Source organism: Callithrix jacchus, chromosome 22 (genome assembly GCF_049354715.1).
Source record: "Callithrix jacchus isolate 240 chromosome 22, calJac240_pri, whole genome shotgun sequence".
NCBI classification, from domain to species: Eukaryota; Metazoa; Chordata; class Mammalia; order Primates; family Cebidae; genus Callithrix; species Callithrix jacchus.
Genome location: NC_133523.1, coordinates 3773203 through 3790830, shown reverse-complemented (window position 1 = coordinate 3790830; position 17628 = coordinate 3773203). Strand labels below are relative to the sequence as shown.

Here is a 17628-nt window from a genome sequence, read left to right as displayed (position 1 = left end):
AGTCCCAGCCAGTCCACCTGTGGGCCGGGGCGGCTCCAGCTGCTGGCTGCCTTCTCTGAGCCTATCTCCCTGTCTGTAAGATGGGGAGGCTCGAAGGTCTGCCTCCCAGGACCTTTACTGGGGGACCAAATCTACAACCCTGGAGGTGGGCCAGTCCTGCCTTTACCTGAACGGTTGGCTGAGGCCATGCCCCTGAGGGCTGGGGGCTGGGCCCACTCCCCTGGGCGGGGCCTGCTCCCACCTGTGAGGGCACCAGCTCGTGCCGATGTGGCCTCACACCCTGCCAGCGGCTCTGGGGACAAAATGGCAGCGTGGCTGGCACCAGCCAGGAGCCAAATTGGGCACCACAGACAACGACGCTCAGTTTCTGGAAACAAGCCCTGGGCAGAGAGAGCCTCCGTCCAGGTAGAAAGGCCCTGCCCTCCTATCCTGTGGCCTGGGGACCACCTGGCCAGCTGTGCCACCCAGGAAGGGTAGGGTGCGGTGTGGCCAGAGCACTCCGGGAGCCGCTGCCTCCTCTGCCTTTCTCTGAGGAGGTCACCCCCGACCCAGTCTGCCAAGTCTGCACTTCCTGGGGTGGAACGCCGTACAAACGCCGTGCCTGGCTCAGCTTTTCTCGGCAAAAACTATACATACTCCTGCAATGCAAGGTCACACTCACCCAAGGTCATGTGGGAGCAAGGGTGGACCCGAGTCCACCTTCTGCAGCCTAAGCTACACACCTGGCACCTGCACAGCTCTGACAAGTTCCCTGGGGAAGAAATGGGTTCTTTCCGCAGCCCCGGTGCTCCCGGAGCTCTGGGACCAAGTGCCCTCACTACTGCGTCTTGCTGGGGCAGCACAGGGTCTGCAGGAAGCAGGGTGCCGCTGAGACCTCCACGGTGTCTGGCTCTGGCCTCCCTCCCCAGGGCCCCAGGCTCACCCATCGATGATGAGCTGGTCGTAGGGGGCTGGCTTGTCGCACACCGGGCACATCCAGGTGGGCTTCTTCTCATTCATCTGCAGGTAGAAGACGGCGTCGAAGCACTGCAGGTGCGCGCAGGTCTCTGCCCGGCAAGGCACAGAGAGCCGCATCTTCACCAGCTGCGGGTGAGGAGCTGGGTGAGCAGGGCACCCCTGACTGCTGTGCCCGACCGGTGCCCCTCGCCCCCAGCTCCATCCTGTGGCTCCTTCCAATCGCTCGTGTCTCAGGGACACGGAGGGGAACAAGACCAGCCTTGCCACTCAGGCTCTCGGCCCAGCCAAGCTGCCCCGGGACCAGGACCACCGGGCAGGAGAGAGGCCCCGAGGAGGGGTGTGCGCCCCAACTCACCGGGCAGATGAGGGACACCCGAACCCCAGTGGTGGCAATCTCGCTGTCGGGATCGAGGCGCAGCTTCTCCTTGACTGTGGGAAAGGAAGAGAGGACACCATCAGGGGGAGGTGGCAGCGGGGTACGGGCCTGGGATTCAGGTTCTCGCCAGCACTGACCTCCACCTCCCAGAACAGGTACCCTGAGGACAAGCCCCAAGCTTTGTTGCTGGCTCAGGGCTACGAGGGATCAGGGAAGGCTGGGCGGCGACCACCATTACATCTGGCCACAGCCTGCGCGCATCATACGCCCAGCCAAAGCCCCAACACGCAGATGAGGCCTCTCCCCAGCCCGCATCAGCGTTCTATGACCCACGGGACTTTTCTGGAAAGTTTCATGCAACACAGCCACCAACAGGGTCATCGCTGTGACTTAATCCTGTCACCAAAGCACCATCCCCAAGGCCACAGCTGGAAATAAGGCAGCAACCGAGCCATGAGACGGACCCTGGAACTCCTGACCAGGAGCCAGGAAGCGGCTGCCACCCAGCCCCAGGCAGTGCCCCTGGGCAGCCGGCACGCCCAGGAGCAGCATAGCTGCTTCCACAAAGGAATAGACATGTCCGCCACTCGACAGGCTGCAGGCCACCGACAGGAGGAACTCACGCAGGCACCTGGCTGCCCTCCTGATGCTTCTGGGATGTGGCCAAATTCCATCCCCCAGTAGCTCAGGACAGAATCCCAGCTCTGGGCCCTTCGGGGCAGAGACCACACTGGCCCACAGCCCACAGGGCCTCTCTATCCACGACCTGCCCTCAGCTGCCTGGTGGACCCGAGTTGCTTCCTCCAGGAAGCCACCTGCCCACCTGACTTGGGGTCCAGAGTGACGGTGCCAGCCTGTCCTCCCACTGCCCCCAGCTGCCCTGACGTTTCTCTGCCTGGAACTGCCCCCACCACCCGCTGTTGCCCTCAAACACCATTTATCTCTGGCCGTGTAGGAGCCACTTCCTCCTTCCTAAACTCCACCCAGCCCCCTGGCCCAACCCGCAGTCTGTGTGTGGACCAGTGGGCGCTTCCTCCCATGGGGACGCGGTGGCAGCCACATGCTGGCCGCCACGGTCTGCTCCCTCGCAGGGCCCCAGCAGCTCTCCTGCCTGAGCCAAGACTGCCCCAGCCTTGGCCAAGTTTCCAGCCCTGGGTCCCAGCTCTGGCTACCAGGTGCCCAGGCAGACCCTCAGGCCTGGTAAGGGGGCCCTGGGCAGCTAGGAGGGAATGCAGGTGCCCATCTGATTCTGAAGCAAGCTCTCCCTCCTCCATGTAGAACAAGACGTATGCGGCAAGAAGGGCTCAAGTGAGACAAAGGCGAGGACTTCCTGGTACAACAAGAGAGACCCAGTGACGAGGGGCCGCAGGTGGGCAGCGCCTGAGGACCACTTCAGAGAGGAAACTTGACCCCGCAGGGCCAGCCACGGCCCGGCAAGCCGTGGTCACTGACAGATTCGGCCCAGCCCCTGCCCTGTAAGCCTGGAAGAGGTCTGCCTGGCCCCAGCCTCCTTGCTCAAGTTGGCCATCATGCCTCAGGCAGAGAAGCGGGGGTTGAAGAAAGGGCCCTCTGAGGCAAGAGGGAGGTGGGGGATGGGAAACCCAGGTCACAGAACCCTAACTCTGCCACTCAGCCTCAGTGTCCCCACTGGTCAGAAACATCGCCAGGCTCTCCCTACCCCACCCCTCCCTGTCCTGCTCTGCAGAGGGCATGCTGATGGCCATCCTTCCTGACTTGGGGGGCTGGAGTGTGTAGCAGGCTTCAAGATAAAGGGACTCACAAGTCCCTGGCCATTCCAGCACTGCTCCAGGCTCCGGACACCCAGGCTAGGAAGTGCCCTCTGGAGGTCTGGAGCAGGGGCCAGAGGCCTGGGTCCAGCTGTGCCAGGAAGGCAGTGCTCACGAGGGACTCTTGGGCCTGGGCACAGGGGCCCTGAGCAGTTAGGAGGGGCAGCTGGGAGACCCTCTGGCCCACATTCTGCCAAGGGGCTGGGGTGGGACCCAGGAGCCACCTGAACAGAGCCACCATTCTTGAAGGAGATGTGAGCAAACCCGGCTGCTGGCTGGCCTGGAACTGCCCTCCACTCAGCCTGGAAGGCAGTCCCAGTCCTCGCCCACCTGCCCAACTCTCACTCCCAGCTCCAAAGGACTCCAGGTTACGCCGCATTTCTCCACAGGACAGGCCTGCAGAGCCCACTGAGGCCTGGGCCCCAAGCATGTGGGTCCAGAGAGAGGTCCAGGTGCCCTCAAGATGTCTCAGACCTGTTCCCGTGAAGACGGCAGCCACCAGACAGGGCCACTGACTTTCTGAGGCCACACAGCTTGCCAAGGAAGGTTAACTGAGCGCTGGCTTTGTGCCGGGAGGCTGCTTGGGTGAGGAATGATCGGCTGCCAGTCTCGGTAGGCTTTGTTTAAAATGCCTTGCATGTCACTTAAAAAAAAAAAACTCTTTTCACTGTTACAAATACCAAAGAGGCCAGGTGTGAAAAGAAGCCCCAACTACAATCCCAGCACTTGGGAAGGTTGAGGCAGATGCACTGCTTGAACCCAGGACTTTAAGACCAGCCTGGGCAACACAGCAAGATCCCAGCTCTACGAAACATTAAAAAATTAGCTAGTATGGTAGTGAACACATGTGGGTGGTCCCAAGCTACCCAGGAGGCTGAGGCAGGAGGATCGCTGGAGCCGAGTTAGAGGCTGCAGGGAGCCATGACCGCACCACTGCTCTGCAGCTGGGTGATACAGTGGACATTTTTTTGAGAAGGAATCTTGCTCTGTTGCCCAGGCTGGAGTGCAATGGCAAGATCTCAGCTCCCTGTAGCCTCCACCTCCCAGAGACCCTGACTCTCTTTAAAAAAAAAAAAATATAAAATGGGGCCTGACCACGGGAGGTCAGACCTCTACCGTCAGTCTTCCTCCCACAGCAACGGACTGCACGGCCCTCACTGTCCATCTGCTACGCCCGCAGAACCCTCGGCCTCGCCGTGGCAGCCAGGTGGGCCTGCTTAGAGTGCAGCTCCTGCTGTGCTCCCTCTCAACCCTCCTGGCCTCTGTGCTGTCCTGGAATGCTTGGACCCCTTTGTGCTGGGGCGCCTGGGGCCAGTGATACAGGGTGTGTCCCTGCAGGCCTCTACACAGCAGCTCCCATTGCCGAGCGCCACCTCTGCCGTCCACATCCTCCAGAGACCTCCCTAGCCGCAGCGCGGGCCATAGACCCCCAGAGTGACAGGTGGCCCCTGACTGATCTCCTTCGGGTGCAGGGCCCACCCCTCACCCAGCACAGGTCAGGCTTCCAGGATGCAGCTCTGCCCGTCCCTCAGCTGAGGTGGCCCTGAGCCCCACTCACCCAGCGCCTTGCACAGCTCTGGGTGCTTCACCCCAATGGTCTTCAGCCTCTGCAGCAGCTCTGACGAGGTCAGCTGCCGTACCAGGTACAGGGCCACTGAGTAGCTCTGGGGAGAGAGGGCTTGGGTCAGGGCTGGCAGGGCAGGGCCGGTGACAACAGGGCAGAGGGTAGGGAGGCGGCCCAGGCACTCACTCACCTTGCCATAGTTCCCCCAGGTGACGGTGATGCGGTTGGTGGCCGAGGACAGGTACATGAGGTGGGTGAGGTTGATGGGGCGGCATGGCCTCTTGGGCTCCACCCCAGGCTTATTGGATGGGTAGTAACCCTGCAAGCAGACAGGCCGCTCAGACAGGAGTGTAAGGACCGTCAGGAACTCCAATGGCCCCCACACCCCTCCGTCCCGCCCACCCTCATAGCAGACAAGAGCGGCCATGCTCACCGGGACTGAGCAGTAGCTGTGGTTGACCTTCACGGCGATGTTGGGTGGGTACTGGTCCTCCTGAGGGCAGCTGGTGTCTGAGTAGCAGATTCTGCAATGACAACAGGGACCATGGGGCGGCAGGAGGAGGGCACAGGAGGAGGGCACAGGAGGGGGGGCACAGGAGGGGCGGCAGGAGGAGGGCACAGGAGGGGGGCACAGGAGGGGCAGCAGGAGGGGGGCACAGGAGGGGCCAAGCTGCTGTGGGGGACAACAGGGACCAAGGGGTGGCAGGAGGAGGGCACAGGAGGGGGGCACAGGAGGGGCGGCAGGAGGAGGGCACAGGAGGGGCCAAGCTGCTGTGGGGGACAACAGGGACCAAGGGGTGGCAGGCGGGGGGGGCACAGGAGAGGCTGGGTCGCTGCAGGGGACCACAGGGACATGGGGCAGCAGGCAGGGAGACACAAGAGGGGCTGGGCCCAGGGGAACACAGGCGGTGGTGACAGAGGTGCTATAAAACGTGACACGTGGCTGGACTGCATGGGGGTGGGGGGGTCTCGGGGCATCTGGGTGTGGCCTGGGCAGGGATGGGGGATAGACAGGGACAGACGGCAGATGGGGGAGCTGGGCTCTGCTGCTAGCAGGGGAGACTGAGATGGGCCTGGGCCAGGACTTGGGGAGCCATGGTGGGACTGGAGAGGCGGGTGGTTGGGGGCCCAGCCCTGGGGTGGTGGGCACACCTGGGCATACCTAAGGACGACCTGCACGGCTTTGACTCCGGGCTGCAGTTCTCTGTGGGTGTGGAGCAAACCGGAGGAATGGAAAGGAGAGATGAGTGAGTCGGGCACGACCCCAGCCCACCCCACAAGGTGGAGACTTCCTCCCTGAAAGGCTCCCTCCCCCAAGCTGGGAAAACTGAGGTCCAGGACTCTTTTGTGCAGGCTGAGATAAAAGTGGCTGTGGGGCCAGGAGAGGGGCCGGCCTCCCTGGAAAATGGAAAAGAATCTACCACAAAGCCCTGAACCAGAGTGTGCAGGCAGCTGCCTCTCGCTCCGAGGAACCGGAGCTAAAACGCGCACGCTGGAATCCAGCGGCCAGCTCTCAACTGCAGAGCACCCAGGTTGCGAGGCCAAGGCTGGCAGAGTGCATCAGGCCAGGAGTTTGAGACCAGCCTGGGCAACACTGCAAAACTGTCTCCACAAAAAATACAAAAAATTATCTGGAGGCCGGGCGCGGTGGCTCACGCCTGTAATCCCAGCACTTTGGGAGGCCGAGGCGGGTGGATCACGAGGTCAAGAGATCGAGACCATCCTGGTCAACGTGGTGAAACCCCGTCTCTACTAAAAATACAAAAAATTAGCTGGGCATGGTGGCGCGTGCCTGTAATCCCAGCTACTCGGGAGGCTGAGGCAGGAGAATCGCCTGAACCCAGGAGGCAGAGGTTGCGGTGAGCCGAGATCGTGCCATTACACTCCAGCCTGGGCAACCAGAGCGAAATCTGTCTCAAAAAAAAAAAAAAAAATTATCTGGGTGTGGTGGTGCGTGCCTGTGGTCCCGGCTGCTTGGAGGCTGAGGCAGGAGGATCCCTCCTGCTTGAAGGATCAGCTGAACCCAGGGAGGTGGAGATTATACTGGGCTATGACTGCACCACTGTACTCCAGTGCATGGGTGACAAAGAGAAAACAAACAAACCCCAAGAACACCCAAAGATAAACTTTAACAAGGAACGCCCCCAGAAAAAGAGAAAGATCTATCTACCCAAAGACACTTGCACGGATGTGCACGGCAGAGCCAACCATGACAGCCACAAAGGAGCGGCTGCCTGCGTGTCCTTCACACACCACTGGATGCGACCCAGCCTTGGAAAAGAGCGAGGCTGAGACCCAGGCCTCGGTGCAGATGCACGGTGAGGATGTCCCACCCCGTGAGACATCAAACACAGAAGACCATGCAGGGCCCGGCGCGGTGGCTCACACCTGTAACCCCAGCACCTGGGGAGGCTGAGGTGGGTGGGTCACCTGAGGTCAGGAGTTCGAGATCAGCCTGGGCAACAGGGTGAAACCCCGTCTCTACTAAAAGTACAAAAACTAGCTGGGTGTGGTGGCGCGTGCCTGTAATCTCAGCTGCTCCGGAGGCTGAGGGAGACGCCTGACCCAGGGAGGCGGAGACTGCAGTGAGCCAAGGTAGCTCACTGCACTCCAGCATAGCGACAGGGTGAGACCCCGCCTCAAGAAGTAAAATTAATTTAATTAAAAAATGAAACCAAGCCCCTGCGTGGCTGGCTCTGAACGCTCCAGAGCAGGGACCCAGTGGGGGCAGAGGCTGTGCTGACCCTGGTTCAAGACGAGGAAGAGGAAGCTGAGGAAGGCGAGTCACCACCTTGGGGCTCCCAGGCAGGGAGGCCTCGGTGGCCAGGCCTGGCTAGGCTGATCCCGAACCCTTACCAGGTGTGAGGACCATACTGGGAGGCCCCGGGGACCTGGGCCCACAGCGGATGGGGGCAGTGGGTCAGAAGCAGCTGGGCCCGAGAGGTCGGGCATTACATGTGGGCACCCACCCCAGCCCTGACACGGACTCAGGTGTGACCTGGGCAAATGGCCTCCCCTGTGTTGAGATCCCAGCACCTGCCACATGGCTGCCCCAGCAGGAATGTCTCTGCTGGAATAGGGCAGCCTTGGAGAGACTGAGGGAGGAGCAGGGCAGCCGTGCCAGCCCTCACCTGCTACAGCTCAGCCATCTTTACCTGAGGGTGCCGCTGCCCCAGGGGACAAACATCAGGTAGTGTCTGGGGACATCTGTGGTTGTCACAACAGGGGCATGTTCTTGGCATGGAGTGGGTGGAGGCCAGGAATGCGACTGAGCACCCTGCTGTGCCCAGGATAGTCCCACATGCAGAGGGCACAATCGTGTTGAAAGTGGACAGTCAACCGTGTTGAAAGTGGACAGCCTCTCTCGGGCTGCAGGGCACAGGCAGTGAGCACACAGCCCAGCACCTGAGACCCAGGACAGGGTTTTACAGAAGGAAGAGAACTCGACCACTGCCTTGCAGCAGGGATCTGGACTGAGCTCGATCGAGGCCTGTGGTGGACGTGGCTGCCAGCTGTCCCGTGAGCCCAGGACACAGGGCACTGGGCTGGGGGAGGCACCGCGCACCTGGAGTTCCGGATCAGCTCCACCTGTCTTGGTGTCAACGCGAAGATGCACGGGCTCTCCTGAAGCTTCTCGTTGTTCTGTGGGACTGAAGACAAACATGGGTTTCGGGGACGCGTCAGGTCCCTGGCAGGTCCCCCGGGCCCAGTCACTTTTCCGGGCCTGGGCCTCTTCAGACCAGGAAACAGGAAATAGAAGCTGGCTGGACAGATATGTGGGGCAGAGGTGGGGGCTGCGCAGGGAGGAGGAGGAGGAGGAGGGAGGACTCCCGTCCCCTTCTTGGGGCCGCTCACATGGCCCATGCCCTGTTGAGGGCCACTCAGAGAGCAGGGCAATCTTGGCAGCTGGCGGGATGCAGGCGTCCAGCTGCCTGGGGGGAGAGCTGGGCCCCGCCAGGCCTGGAGGACACGACTGTCCTTCCTCCTTCTACCTCTGGCAGCATGAACTGGACCCGGCCCCAGCTCTCCTCATGCCTGCAAGGCGCCCACGTCACCAGGACAGAGGTCGAGCCACGGGTACTAAAAGGGGACAAGGCCACGGTGCTGACAAGTCTGGGTCCTACCCTATTAGTTACAGCTGGGCTGAGCAGCAGAGGCACAGGCAGAAAACACTGTTTTTTTCTTCTGAGATGGAGTCTTACTCTGTTGCCCAGGCTGAAGGACAGTGGCAGAATCTTGGCTGACTGCAACCTCTGCCTGGCCAGGTTCAAGTGATTCTCCTGCCTCAGCCTCCCCAACAACTGGGATTACAGGCACATGCCACCACACCCAGTTAATTTTTGTATTTTTAGTAGAGATGGGGTTTTGCCATGTTGGCCAGGCTGGTCTCCAACTCATGACCTCAGGTGATCTGTCTGCCCCAGCCTCTCAAAGTGCTGGGATTATAGGTGTGAGCCACCGCATCCAGCCAATCCCATCTCTCTTTTTTTTTTTCTGAGACAGAGTCTTGCTCTGCCACCCATTCTAGAGTGTGGTGGCGCCATCTCAGCTCATTGCAACCTCCACCTCTCAGGTTGGAGTGATTCTCCGGCCTCAGCCTCCTGAACAGCTGGGATTACAGGTATGCATTACTGCACCAGGCTAATTTTTTGTATTTTTAGTAGAGTCAGGGTTTCTCCATATTGGCCAGACCGGTCTTGAACTCCCAACTTCAGGTGATCCGCCCGCCTCGGCCTTCGAAAGTGCTGGGATTACAGGAGTGAGCCGCTGCGCTCAGCTGCCCCATCTCTTAAAAAGAAGAAAAGTGGCTGGGCGTGGTGGCTCACACCTATAATCCCAGCACTTTGGGAGGCCCAGGCGGGCGGATCACAAGGTCAGGAGTTCAGGACCACCCTGGCCAAGATGGTGAAAACCCACCTCTACTAAAAATACAAAAAAAAACTGGTCAGGTGCGGTGGCAGGTGCCTGTAGTCCCAGCTACTTGGGAGGCTGAGGCAGGAGAAGAGCTTGAATCTGCAAGGTGGAAGCTGCAGTGAGCCGAGATCACACCACTGTACTCCAGCCTGGGCAATAGAGACTTTATCCCAAAAAAAAGAAAAAAGAAAAAAAAGAAAAGAAAAGAAAAGAAATTAGCCAGGCATGGTGGGGGGGGGGGTACCTGTAATTCCACCTGCTACTTGGGAGGCTGAGGCAGGAAGATTGCTTGACCCCAGGAGGTCGAGGCTGCAGTGAGCCATGATCACACCACTGTACTCCAGCCTGGGAGACAGAGCCAAACCCCAACTCAAAAAAAAAAAAAAAAGAAAAGAAAGAAAGAAAAACAGAAAAGAAAACTGCAGGTCCATATTGGCGATTTCTATAAAACATTTTGGAAATAAACCATATAAACCGTACATAAACTCTTAGAAAAAACATAAAGGGAATGAACACTTCGTATTTCACAAAGCCAACATAACTCTGATACGCAAATCTTACAACGAAGCACCGAGGAAGGAAAATTACAGATAAATACCCCTCATGAACACAGACATGGAACCCTCCACAAAATCTCAGCCAGGATTTCCGGCCCCTGGGATCTGTGTGGGAAATGCAAGACTGGCTGAAAACCTCTCGCACAGCCAGGCCGGGCGCGGTGGCTCAGGCCTGGAATCCCAGCACTTTGGGAGGCTGAGGCAGGTGGATCACTTGAGGTCAGGAGTTCAACACCAGCCTGGACAATGTGATGAAACCCCATCTCTACTAAAAACACAAAAATTAGCCAGGCGTGGTGACCCACATCTATAATCCCAACTACCTGGGAGGCTGAGTCAGGAGAATCACTTGAACCCAGGAGGCGGAGGCTGCGGTGAGCCAAGATCGCACCACTGCACTCCAGCCTGGGCAACACAGCAAGACTCTGCATCAAAAAAATAATAATATAAAATAAAATAAAATAAAACACCTCTCTATACATCCACTAGTGTGGCTAAAATTAAGAGACTGACAACTGAGAGGTAGCAAGGGTACAGAGCAGCCAGAACTCTCGGCTGGCAGGGCTGAAAGAAGGTATAACCACTCTGGGAAACTGCCCTTATAAAGGTAAACACAGACCTACCCCTCACCCAGAAATCCCACTCCAAAGTATCTCCTCAATAAATGCAAACAGGGCTGGGTGGAGGAACTCATACCGGTGATCCCAGCACCTTGGGAGGCCGAGGTGGGCGGATCACTAGGTCAGGAATACGAAAGCAGCCTGACCCTATGGTGAAATCCCATATCTACTAAAAGTACTAAAGTAGCCGGGCGTGGTGGAGTGCATCTGTAGTCCCAGCTACTCCGGAGGCTGAGGCAGAGGAAATCACCAGGACCCAGGAAAGAGAAGTTGTAGTGAGCCGAGATCGCGCCACCACACTTCAGCCTGGCAACAGAGCGAGACTCTATCTCAAAAAGATAAATAAAAAATAGGCCGGGCATGGTGGCTCATGCCTGTAATCCCAGCACTTTGGGAGGCCGAGGCAGGTGGATCACAAGGTCAGGAGATCGAGACCATCCTGGCCAACATGGTGAAACCCCTAAAAATACAAAAATTAGCTGGGCATGGTGGCATGTGCCTGTAATCCCAGCTACTCGGGAGGCTGAGGCAGGAGAATTGCCTGAACCCAGGAGGCGGAGGTTGTGGTGAGCCGAGATCGCGCCATTGCACTCCAGCCTGGGTAACAAGAGAGGAACTACATCTCAAAAAATAAATAAATAAAATAAAATAAAAAATAAATGGAAACATGCATCCAAAAGGAGTTGCAGGCCAGGCATGGCAGGTCATGTTTGTCATCCCAGCACTGTGGGAGGCCAAGGTAGGGTAGAAGGATCACTTCAGCACAGGAGTTGGAGACAGGCCTGAGCAACACAGTGAGACCTTGTCTCTGAAAAAATGTTTTTAGGCCAAACACGGTGGCTCACGCCTGTAATCCCAGCAGTCTGAGAGGCCGAGGTGGGTGGATCACCCGAGGTCAAGAGTTCGAGACCAACCTGATCAACATGGAGAAACCTTGTCTCTATTAAAAATACAAAAATTGTCCAGGTGTGGTGGTGCATGCCTGTAATCCCAGCTACTAGGGAGGCTGAGGCAGGAGAATCGTTTGAACCCTGAAGGTGGAGGTTGTGGTGAACCGAGATTGCGTCACTGCACTGCCTGGGCAACAAGAGCGAGACTCCATCTCTCTTTTTATTTTTTTATTTTTTGAGACGGAATTTCGCTCGTTACCCAGGCTGGAGTGCAATGGCGTGATCTTGGCTCACCGCAACCTCCACCTCCTGCTAATTTTTGTATTTTTAGTAGAGACGGGGTTTCATCTGGTTGACCAGGATGGTCTCGATCTCTTGACCTCGTGATCCACCTGCCTCGGCCTCCCAAAGTGCTGGGATTACAGGCTTGAGCCACCGCGCCCTACCTACTCCATCTCAAAAAAAAAAAAAAAAAGGTTTTAAAATAAGCCAGGTGCGGTGGTGTGCAGAGCTGCCATCTCCACCACTCAGGAGGCTGAAGTGGGAGGATTGCTTGGGCTCAGAAGTTCAAGACCAGGCTGGGTAATACGGCAAAATTGTGTCTATGATTAAAAATATCTACCGATCACCGGGCATGGTGGCTCATGCCTATAATCCCAGCACTTTGGGAGGCTGAGGTGGGCGGATCACGAGGTCAAGAGATCGAGATCATCCTGGTCGACGAGGTGAAACCCCATCTCTACTAAAAATACAAAATTAGCTGGGCATGGTGGGGCACACCTGTAGTCCCAGCTACTCGGGAGGCTGAGGCAGGAGAATTGCTTGAACCCAGGAGGCGGAGGTTGCAGTGAGCCAAGATTGCACCATTGCACTCCAGCCTGGGTAACAACAGTGAAACTCCATCTCAAAAAATATACACACACACACACACAGAGAGAGATCTAGGCCAGGCACCTGTCATCCCAGCACTTTGGGAGGCCGAGGTGGGTGGATCACCTGAGGTCAGGAGTTCAAGACCAGCCTGGTCATCATGGTGAAAACCCATCTTTAAAAAAAAAAAGATTGAGACCATCCTGGCCAACCTGGTGAAACTCGATCTCTACTGAAAATACAAAAACTAGCTGGGCATGGTGGCACGCACCTGTAGTCCCAGCTAATCAGGAGGCCAAGGCAGGAGAATCACTTGAACCTGGGAGGCAGAGGATGCAGGGAGCCAAGATCACACCACTGCACTCCAGCCTCACAACAGAGCAAAACTGTCTCTCTCTCTCTCTCTATATATATATATATATATAGCTGGGCATGGTGGCTCACGTCTGTAATCCCAGCACTTTGGGAGGCCGAGGCAGAAGAGTTCGAGACCAGCCTGTCTCTACTAAAATAAAAAAAATTAGCCAGGCGTGGCGGCACCTGTAGTTCCAGCTACTCTGGAGGCTGAGGCAGGAGAACTGCAAGAATCTGGGAGGTGGAGACTGCAGTGAGCGGTGATCATACCACTGCACTCCAGCCCGGGTGACAGAGCAAGACTCCGTCTGTATACACACATACACGTATATATATAGCTGTGTGAGGCTGTGTGTGTATATACAGATCTAAAACAAAACCGCTGCCCAGCATGTGCTCTGCTATTGTTTTGTAATGAAAAGGGAGGGAAGCGTATGAGTGAACAGCTGATTGTTTATGAGTGCAAAGGATTCTGGAGGAACACAGCGGAGCAAGAGTCCGGCCACAGCGGCAGACTCGGAGTGGCTGGGGAAGACGACGGCAAGCCCTTTGTAATGGGGGCAGCAAACTGGCCCCGTCCAGGCTACACTGTGTGTGTCATGACCACAGACTGCCTCGTCCCAGGGCGGCAATGACAGGGCCTTTCCGAAACTGGCAGCCGTGGGATTCGGCCTCAACAGCCAGCACTGACTTGGAACTTTCTGAATTAAAACCCACGAGAAGAGGTAACGACGTAAAAACACATCTGCTTTAGGCTCAGAAGCCAGACTGCCAGGGCTTGGATCCCAGCCCTGCTCCTACCCATGCTGACCTCTTTTTTTTTTTTTTTTTTTGAGACAGAATTTTGCTCTTGTTGCCCAGGCTGGAGTGCAACAGCGTGATCTCGGCTCACCGGAACCTCCGCCCCCTGGGTTCAGGCAATTCTCCTGCCTCAGCCTCCAGAGTAGCTGGGATTACAGGCATGTGCCACCACATACGGCTGACTTTTTTATTTTTAGTAGACATAAGGTTTCTCCATGTTGGTCAGGCTGATCTCGAACTCCCGACCTCAGGTGATCCTCCTGCTTCAGCCTTCCAAAGTGCTGGGATTGCAGGCATGAGCCACTGCACCTGGCTTGACCTGTTTGGGGACTGGTGCCGGGTCTGGCTGGTGCTCAGGAAGAGGAGGCTGCCGTAGCCATGGCACTGCCACAAGGGCCACACTGCCACAGCCAGCTCCCGTTTATGTTCTGAGGGCACAGCCAGTTGGTCTCTGGGTGATGGGCTCCTGAGAAGGCTGCCTAATAGGGAGGCTGGGCACACGGGCCACCTGCCGATGTGCCCAAATCTGCCCCGAGGATCGGGGAGCGGTGGTTCAGGGGCAGGGAGGCCTCCCAGGAGCTGACACCTGAGCTGGGCCCTAGGCTTCCGAGGCTGGGATGGAGGTCAAAACACTGACACCACAGCCCTCAGTGTCTCAGAAGGAGGCAAGGAGGAGGGTGGGTCCCCAGCATGCAGCAAGGGAGCCACCCAGCTGCCCAGGGATTGCTGGTAGCCTGTGCCCGGAGTAGACAGGGCCCAAGGCTCCAGGGTCCCTGCCTTGTGAGGGGCCCTCCCTCTAAAGGAGGCCAGGTGGCCTGTGCTCTGCCTGCTCTGCTATGCCACTGGCCCCAGCCCCCCTACTCTGCGGAAGTAACCACGAGACTGCGATTCTGCCCTCAAGGTCAGCTATTCGGGGCCAGAAACCTGGGAGGCATCAGGAAGCCCGTCTCTGCAAACATCCACTCCCTCCACTAGCGCTGTCGGCTCTGCCTGCAAACCCCACCTGCTGCTACCCCTTCCCCTAGCTCTGCTGGGCTCAGCAGCTGGCGGCCGCTCCCTAGGCTGGCTCTGCAGGGGACCCCTGGCCCTCAGCACCACTGCTCAGGGCCATACCCACCCTGCCACACACACAGCCACCACCCTGGCCTCCTCCTCCTGCCCCACCAGCCATGCTGCCTCAGGGCCTCTGCACATGCCGTTCCCTCTTCTGGACCCTTCCTCCCCCAACCAGCCTCATGGCCCTGTATTTGTCTTTGCACAAATGTCACCAGAAGGAAAGGCTGCTTGAGCACCTCATCTAAAAGCCACACCTCCTGCCCCACTTTTCTCCAAACCTTCTCCCTCCCAAGGACCGACCCTGTTCTCCCACATCACTCTGATGCTCCTCCTCGCTGGGCTACTGAAGCATGCAGTTCCCCGAGGAGGAGATGGTTTTGTGAGCTGCCTGGCACCCACAGGGCTGCAGGACACAGACGCAGGTGCCGCTGAACCAGAATGCACCTTCGAGGCCAGGTGCAAGGCAGGGTGACCCCTGGGGCCCTGCCGTGCGGAGCGGGTTCTGAGACGAGGCCCTCCAGCCCCAGCAAGCAAAGCAGCCCCTGGGCACGATCCCAGAGCCCGGCAAGAAGGGCTCAGCCATCAGCTCCACCCCAGCCTGCCAGGCAGCCTCACGAGATGCTGCTGATGATGAATATTTAACACTGCGAGCAGATGCTCACAATATGGGGGGTGGTTATAAAATAGCAGTCAGGACACAGCCACATGTTCCTACAGTCACACATGCAAAGGGAGAAGGCGGCAAGCACCGGCCCGGTGCACCCAGACGGCCACTCCGGGGGGCAGGGCGCCGGCCCAGCCGCTCCACTGCCAACTCGTTTTCTAAGACAAGTTCGTAATTGTACAAAAGTTTAAACAAAAATTAAACACAGGGAGATTGTTTTTTCCTTTTTTTGAGACAAAGTCTCACTGTGTCACCCAGGCTGGAGTACAGTGGCATGATCTTGGCTCACTGCACCCTCTGCCTCCCAGGTGCAAGCAATTCTCCTGCCTCGGCCTCCTGAGTAGCTGGGATTACAAGTGCCCAGCTATATTTTGTATTTTCAGTAGAGAGGGGGTTTCACCATGTTGGTCAGGCTGGTCTTGAACTCCTGACCTTGCGATCGGCCCACCTCGGCTTCCCAAAGTGCTGAGATTACAGGCGTGAGCCACTGCACCTGGCTACCCGGAGATTTAAAAAACCCAATTGGGGCTGGGCGCGGTGGCTCACACCTGTAATCCCAGCATTTTGGGAGGCCAAGGCAGGTGAATGACTTGAGGTTAGGAATTCAAGACCAGCCTAGTCAACATGAGGAAACCCTCTTTAATTTTTTTAATTTTTGTGAGATGAAATTTTGCTCTGGGCCGGGCGTGGTGGCTCACGCCTATAATCCCAGCACTTTGGGAGGCTGAGGCGGGTGGATCACAAGGTCAAGAGATCGAGACCATCCTGGTCAACATGGTGAAACCCCGTCTCTACTAAAAATAGAAAAATTAGCTGGGCATGGTGGCACGTGCCTGTAGTCCCAGCTACTCAGGAGGCTGAGGCAGGAGAACTGTCTGAACCCAGGAGGTGGAGGCTGCGGTGAGCCGAGATCGCGCCATTGTAGTCCAGCCTGGGTAACAAGAGCAAAACTCCGTCTCAAAAAAAAAAAAGAAATTTCGCTCTGTACCCCAGGCTGGAGTGCAGTGGCGCAATCTAGGTTCACTGCAACCTCCACCTCCTGGGTCCCGGTTCAAGCAATTCTCCTGCCTCAGCCTCCCAAGCAGTTGGGATTAGAGGCATGCACCACCATGCCCAGCTAATTTTTGCATTTTTAGTAAAGGGTTTCACCATGTTGGCCAGGCTGGTCTTGAACTCCTGACCTCATGATCCGCGCCACCCCCCACTTGGCTTCCCAAAGTGCAAGGATTACAGGTGTGAGCCACCGTGCCCAGCGCATCTCTACTACAAATACAAAAAGTTAGGCTGTGTGCAGTGGCTCAAGCCTGTAATCCCAGCACTTTGGGATCCTTCTCACTGGGCCACTGAGAAGGTGGGGAAGGCGTTCTCAGGGAGGCTGAGGCAGGTGGATCACCTGAGGCCAGAGGTTAAGATCAGCCTGGCCAAGATGTTAAAACCCTGTCTCTACTAAAGACAAAAAATTAGGGCTGGGCGAGGTGGCTAACGCCTGTAACCCCAGCACTTTGGCAGGCTGAGGCGGGCAGATCATGAGGTCAGGAGTTTGAGGCCAGCCTGGCCGACATGGTGAAACCCTGTCTCTACTAAAGATATAAAAAAATAGCCGGGTATGGTGGTGCGTGCCTGTAATCCCAGCTACTCAGGAGAATTGCTTAAACCTTGGAGGCGGTGGTTGCAGTGAGCCAAGATCACACCATAGCACTCCAGCCTGGGTGACAGAGTGACTCTCTCTCAAAAAAAAAAAAAAAAAAAGAAAAGAGGCCGGGCGCAGTGGCTCAAGCATGTAATCCCAGCACTTTGGTAGCCCGAGGCGGGTGGATCACAAGGTCAAGAGATCGAGACCATCCTGATCAACATGGTGAAACCCCATCTCTACTAAAAATACAAAAAATTAGCTGGGCATGGTGGCGCGTGCCTGTAATCCCAGCTACTTGGGAGGCTGAGGCAGGAGAACTGCCTGAACCCAGGAGGCAGAGGTTGCGGTGAGCTGAGATCGCGCCATTGCACTCCAGCCTGGGTGACAAGAGAGAAACTCCGTCTCAAAAAAAAAAAAAAAAAAAAAAAAAAAAAAGAAGGCGATGGGCATGGTGGTGTGTGCCTGTAATCTCAGTTACTTGGGGAGCTGCCAAAGGAGAACTGCTTGAAGGCAGGAGGTTGCAGTGAGCCAAGATCGCACCACTGCACTCCAGCATGGGCAACAAAGTCAGACTCCACCTCAAAA

At 57.1% G+C, this 17628-nt stretch overlaps 1 protein-coding gene across 3 annotated transcripts in view; it reads right to left on the bottom strand.

Moving 5' to 3' along the window:
* Positions 1-17628, bottom strand: part of PIAS4 (protein inhibitor of activated STAT 4) — a 31010-nt gene that overhangs the window by 3627 nt on the left and 9755 nt on the right. For 2 of the 3 annotated variants that reach the window (XM_002761586.5, XM_078361546.1), the window contains exons 3-9: positions 8250-8334; positions 5847-5888; positions 5118-5208; positions 4875-5003; positions 4679-4784; positions 1313-1386; positions 923-1083 (exon numbers count right to left, since the gene is read on the bottom strand). In XM_002761586.5, coding sequence (XP_002761632.1) covers positions 923-1083; positions 1313-1386; positions 4679-4784; positions 4875-5003; positions 5118-5208; positions 5847-5888; positions 8250-8334 — 688 coding nt within the window. The remainder of the gene's footprint in view (positions 1-922; positions 1084-1312; positions 1387-4678; positions 4785-4874; positions 5004-5117; positions 5209-5846; positions 5889-8249; positions 8335-17628) is intronic. The other variant, XM_035284066.3, reaches the window with a different exon arrangement.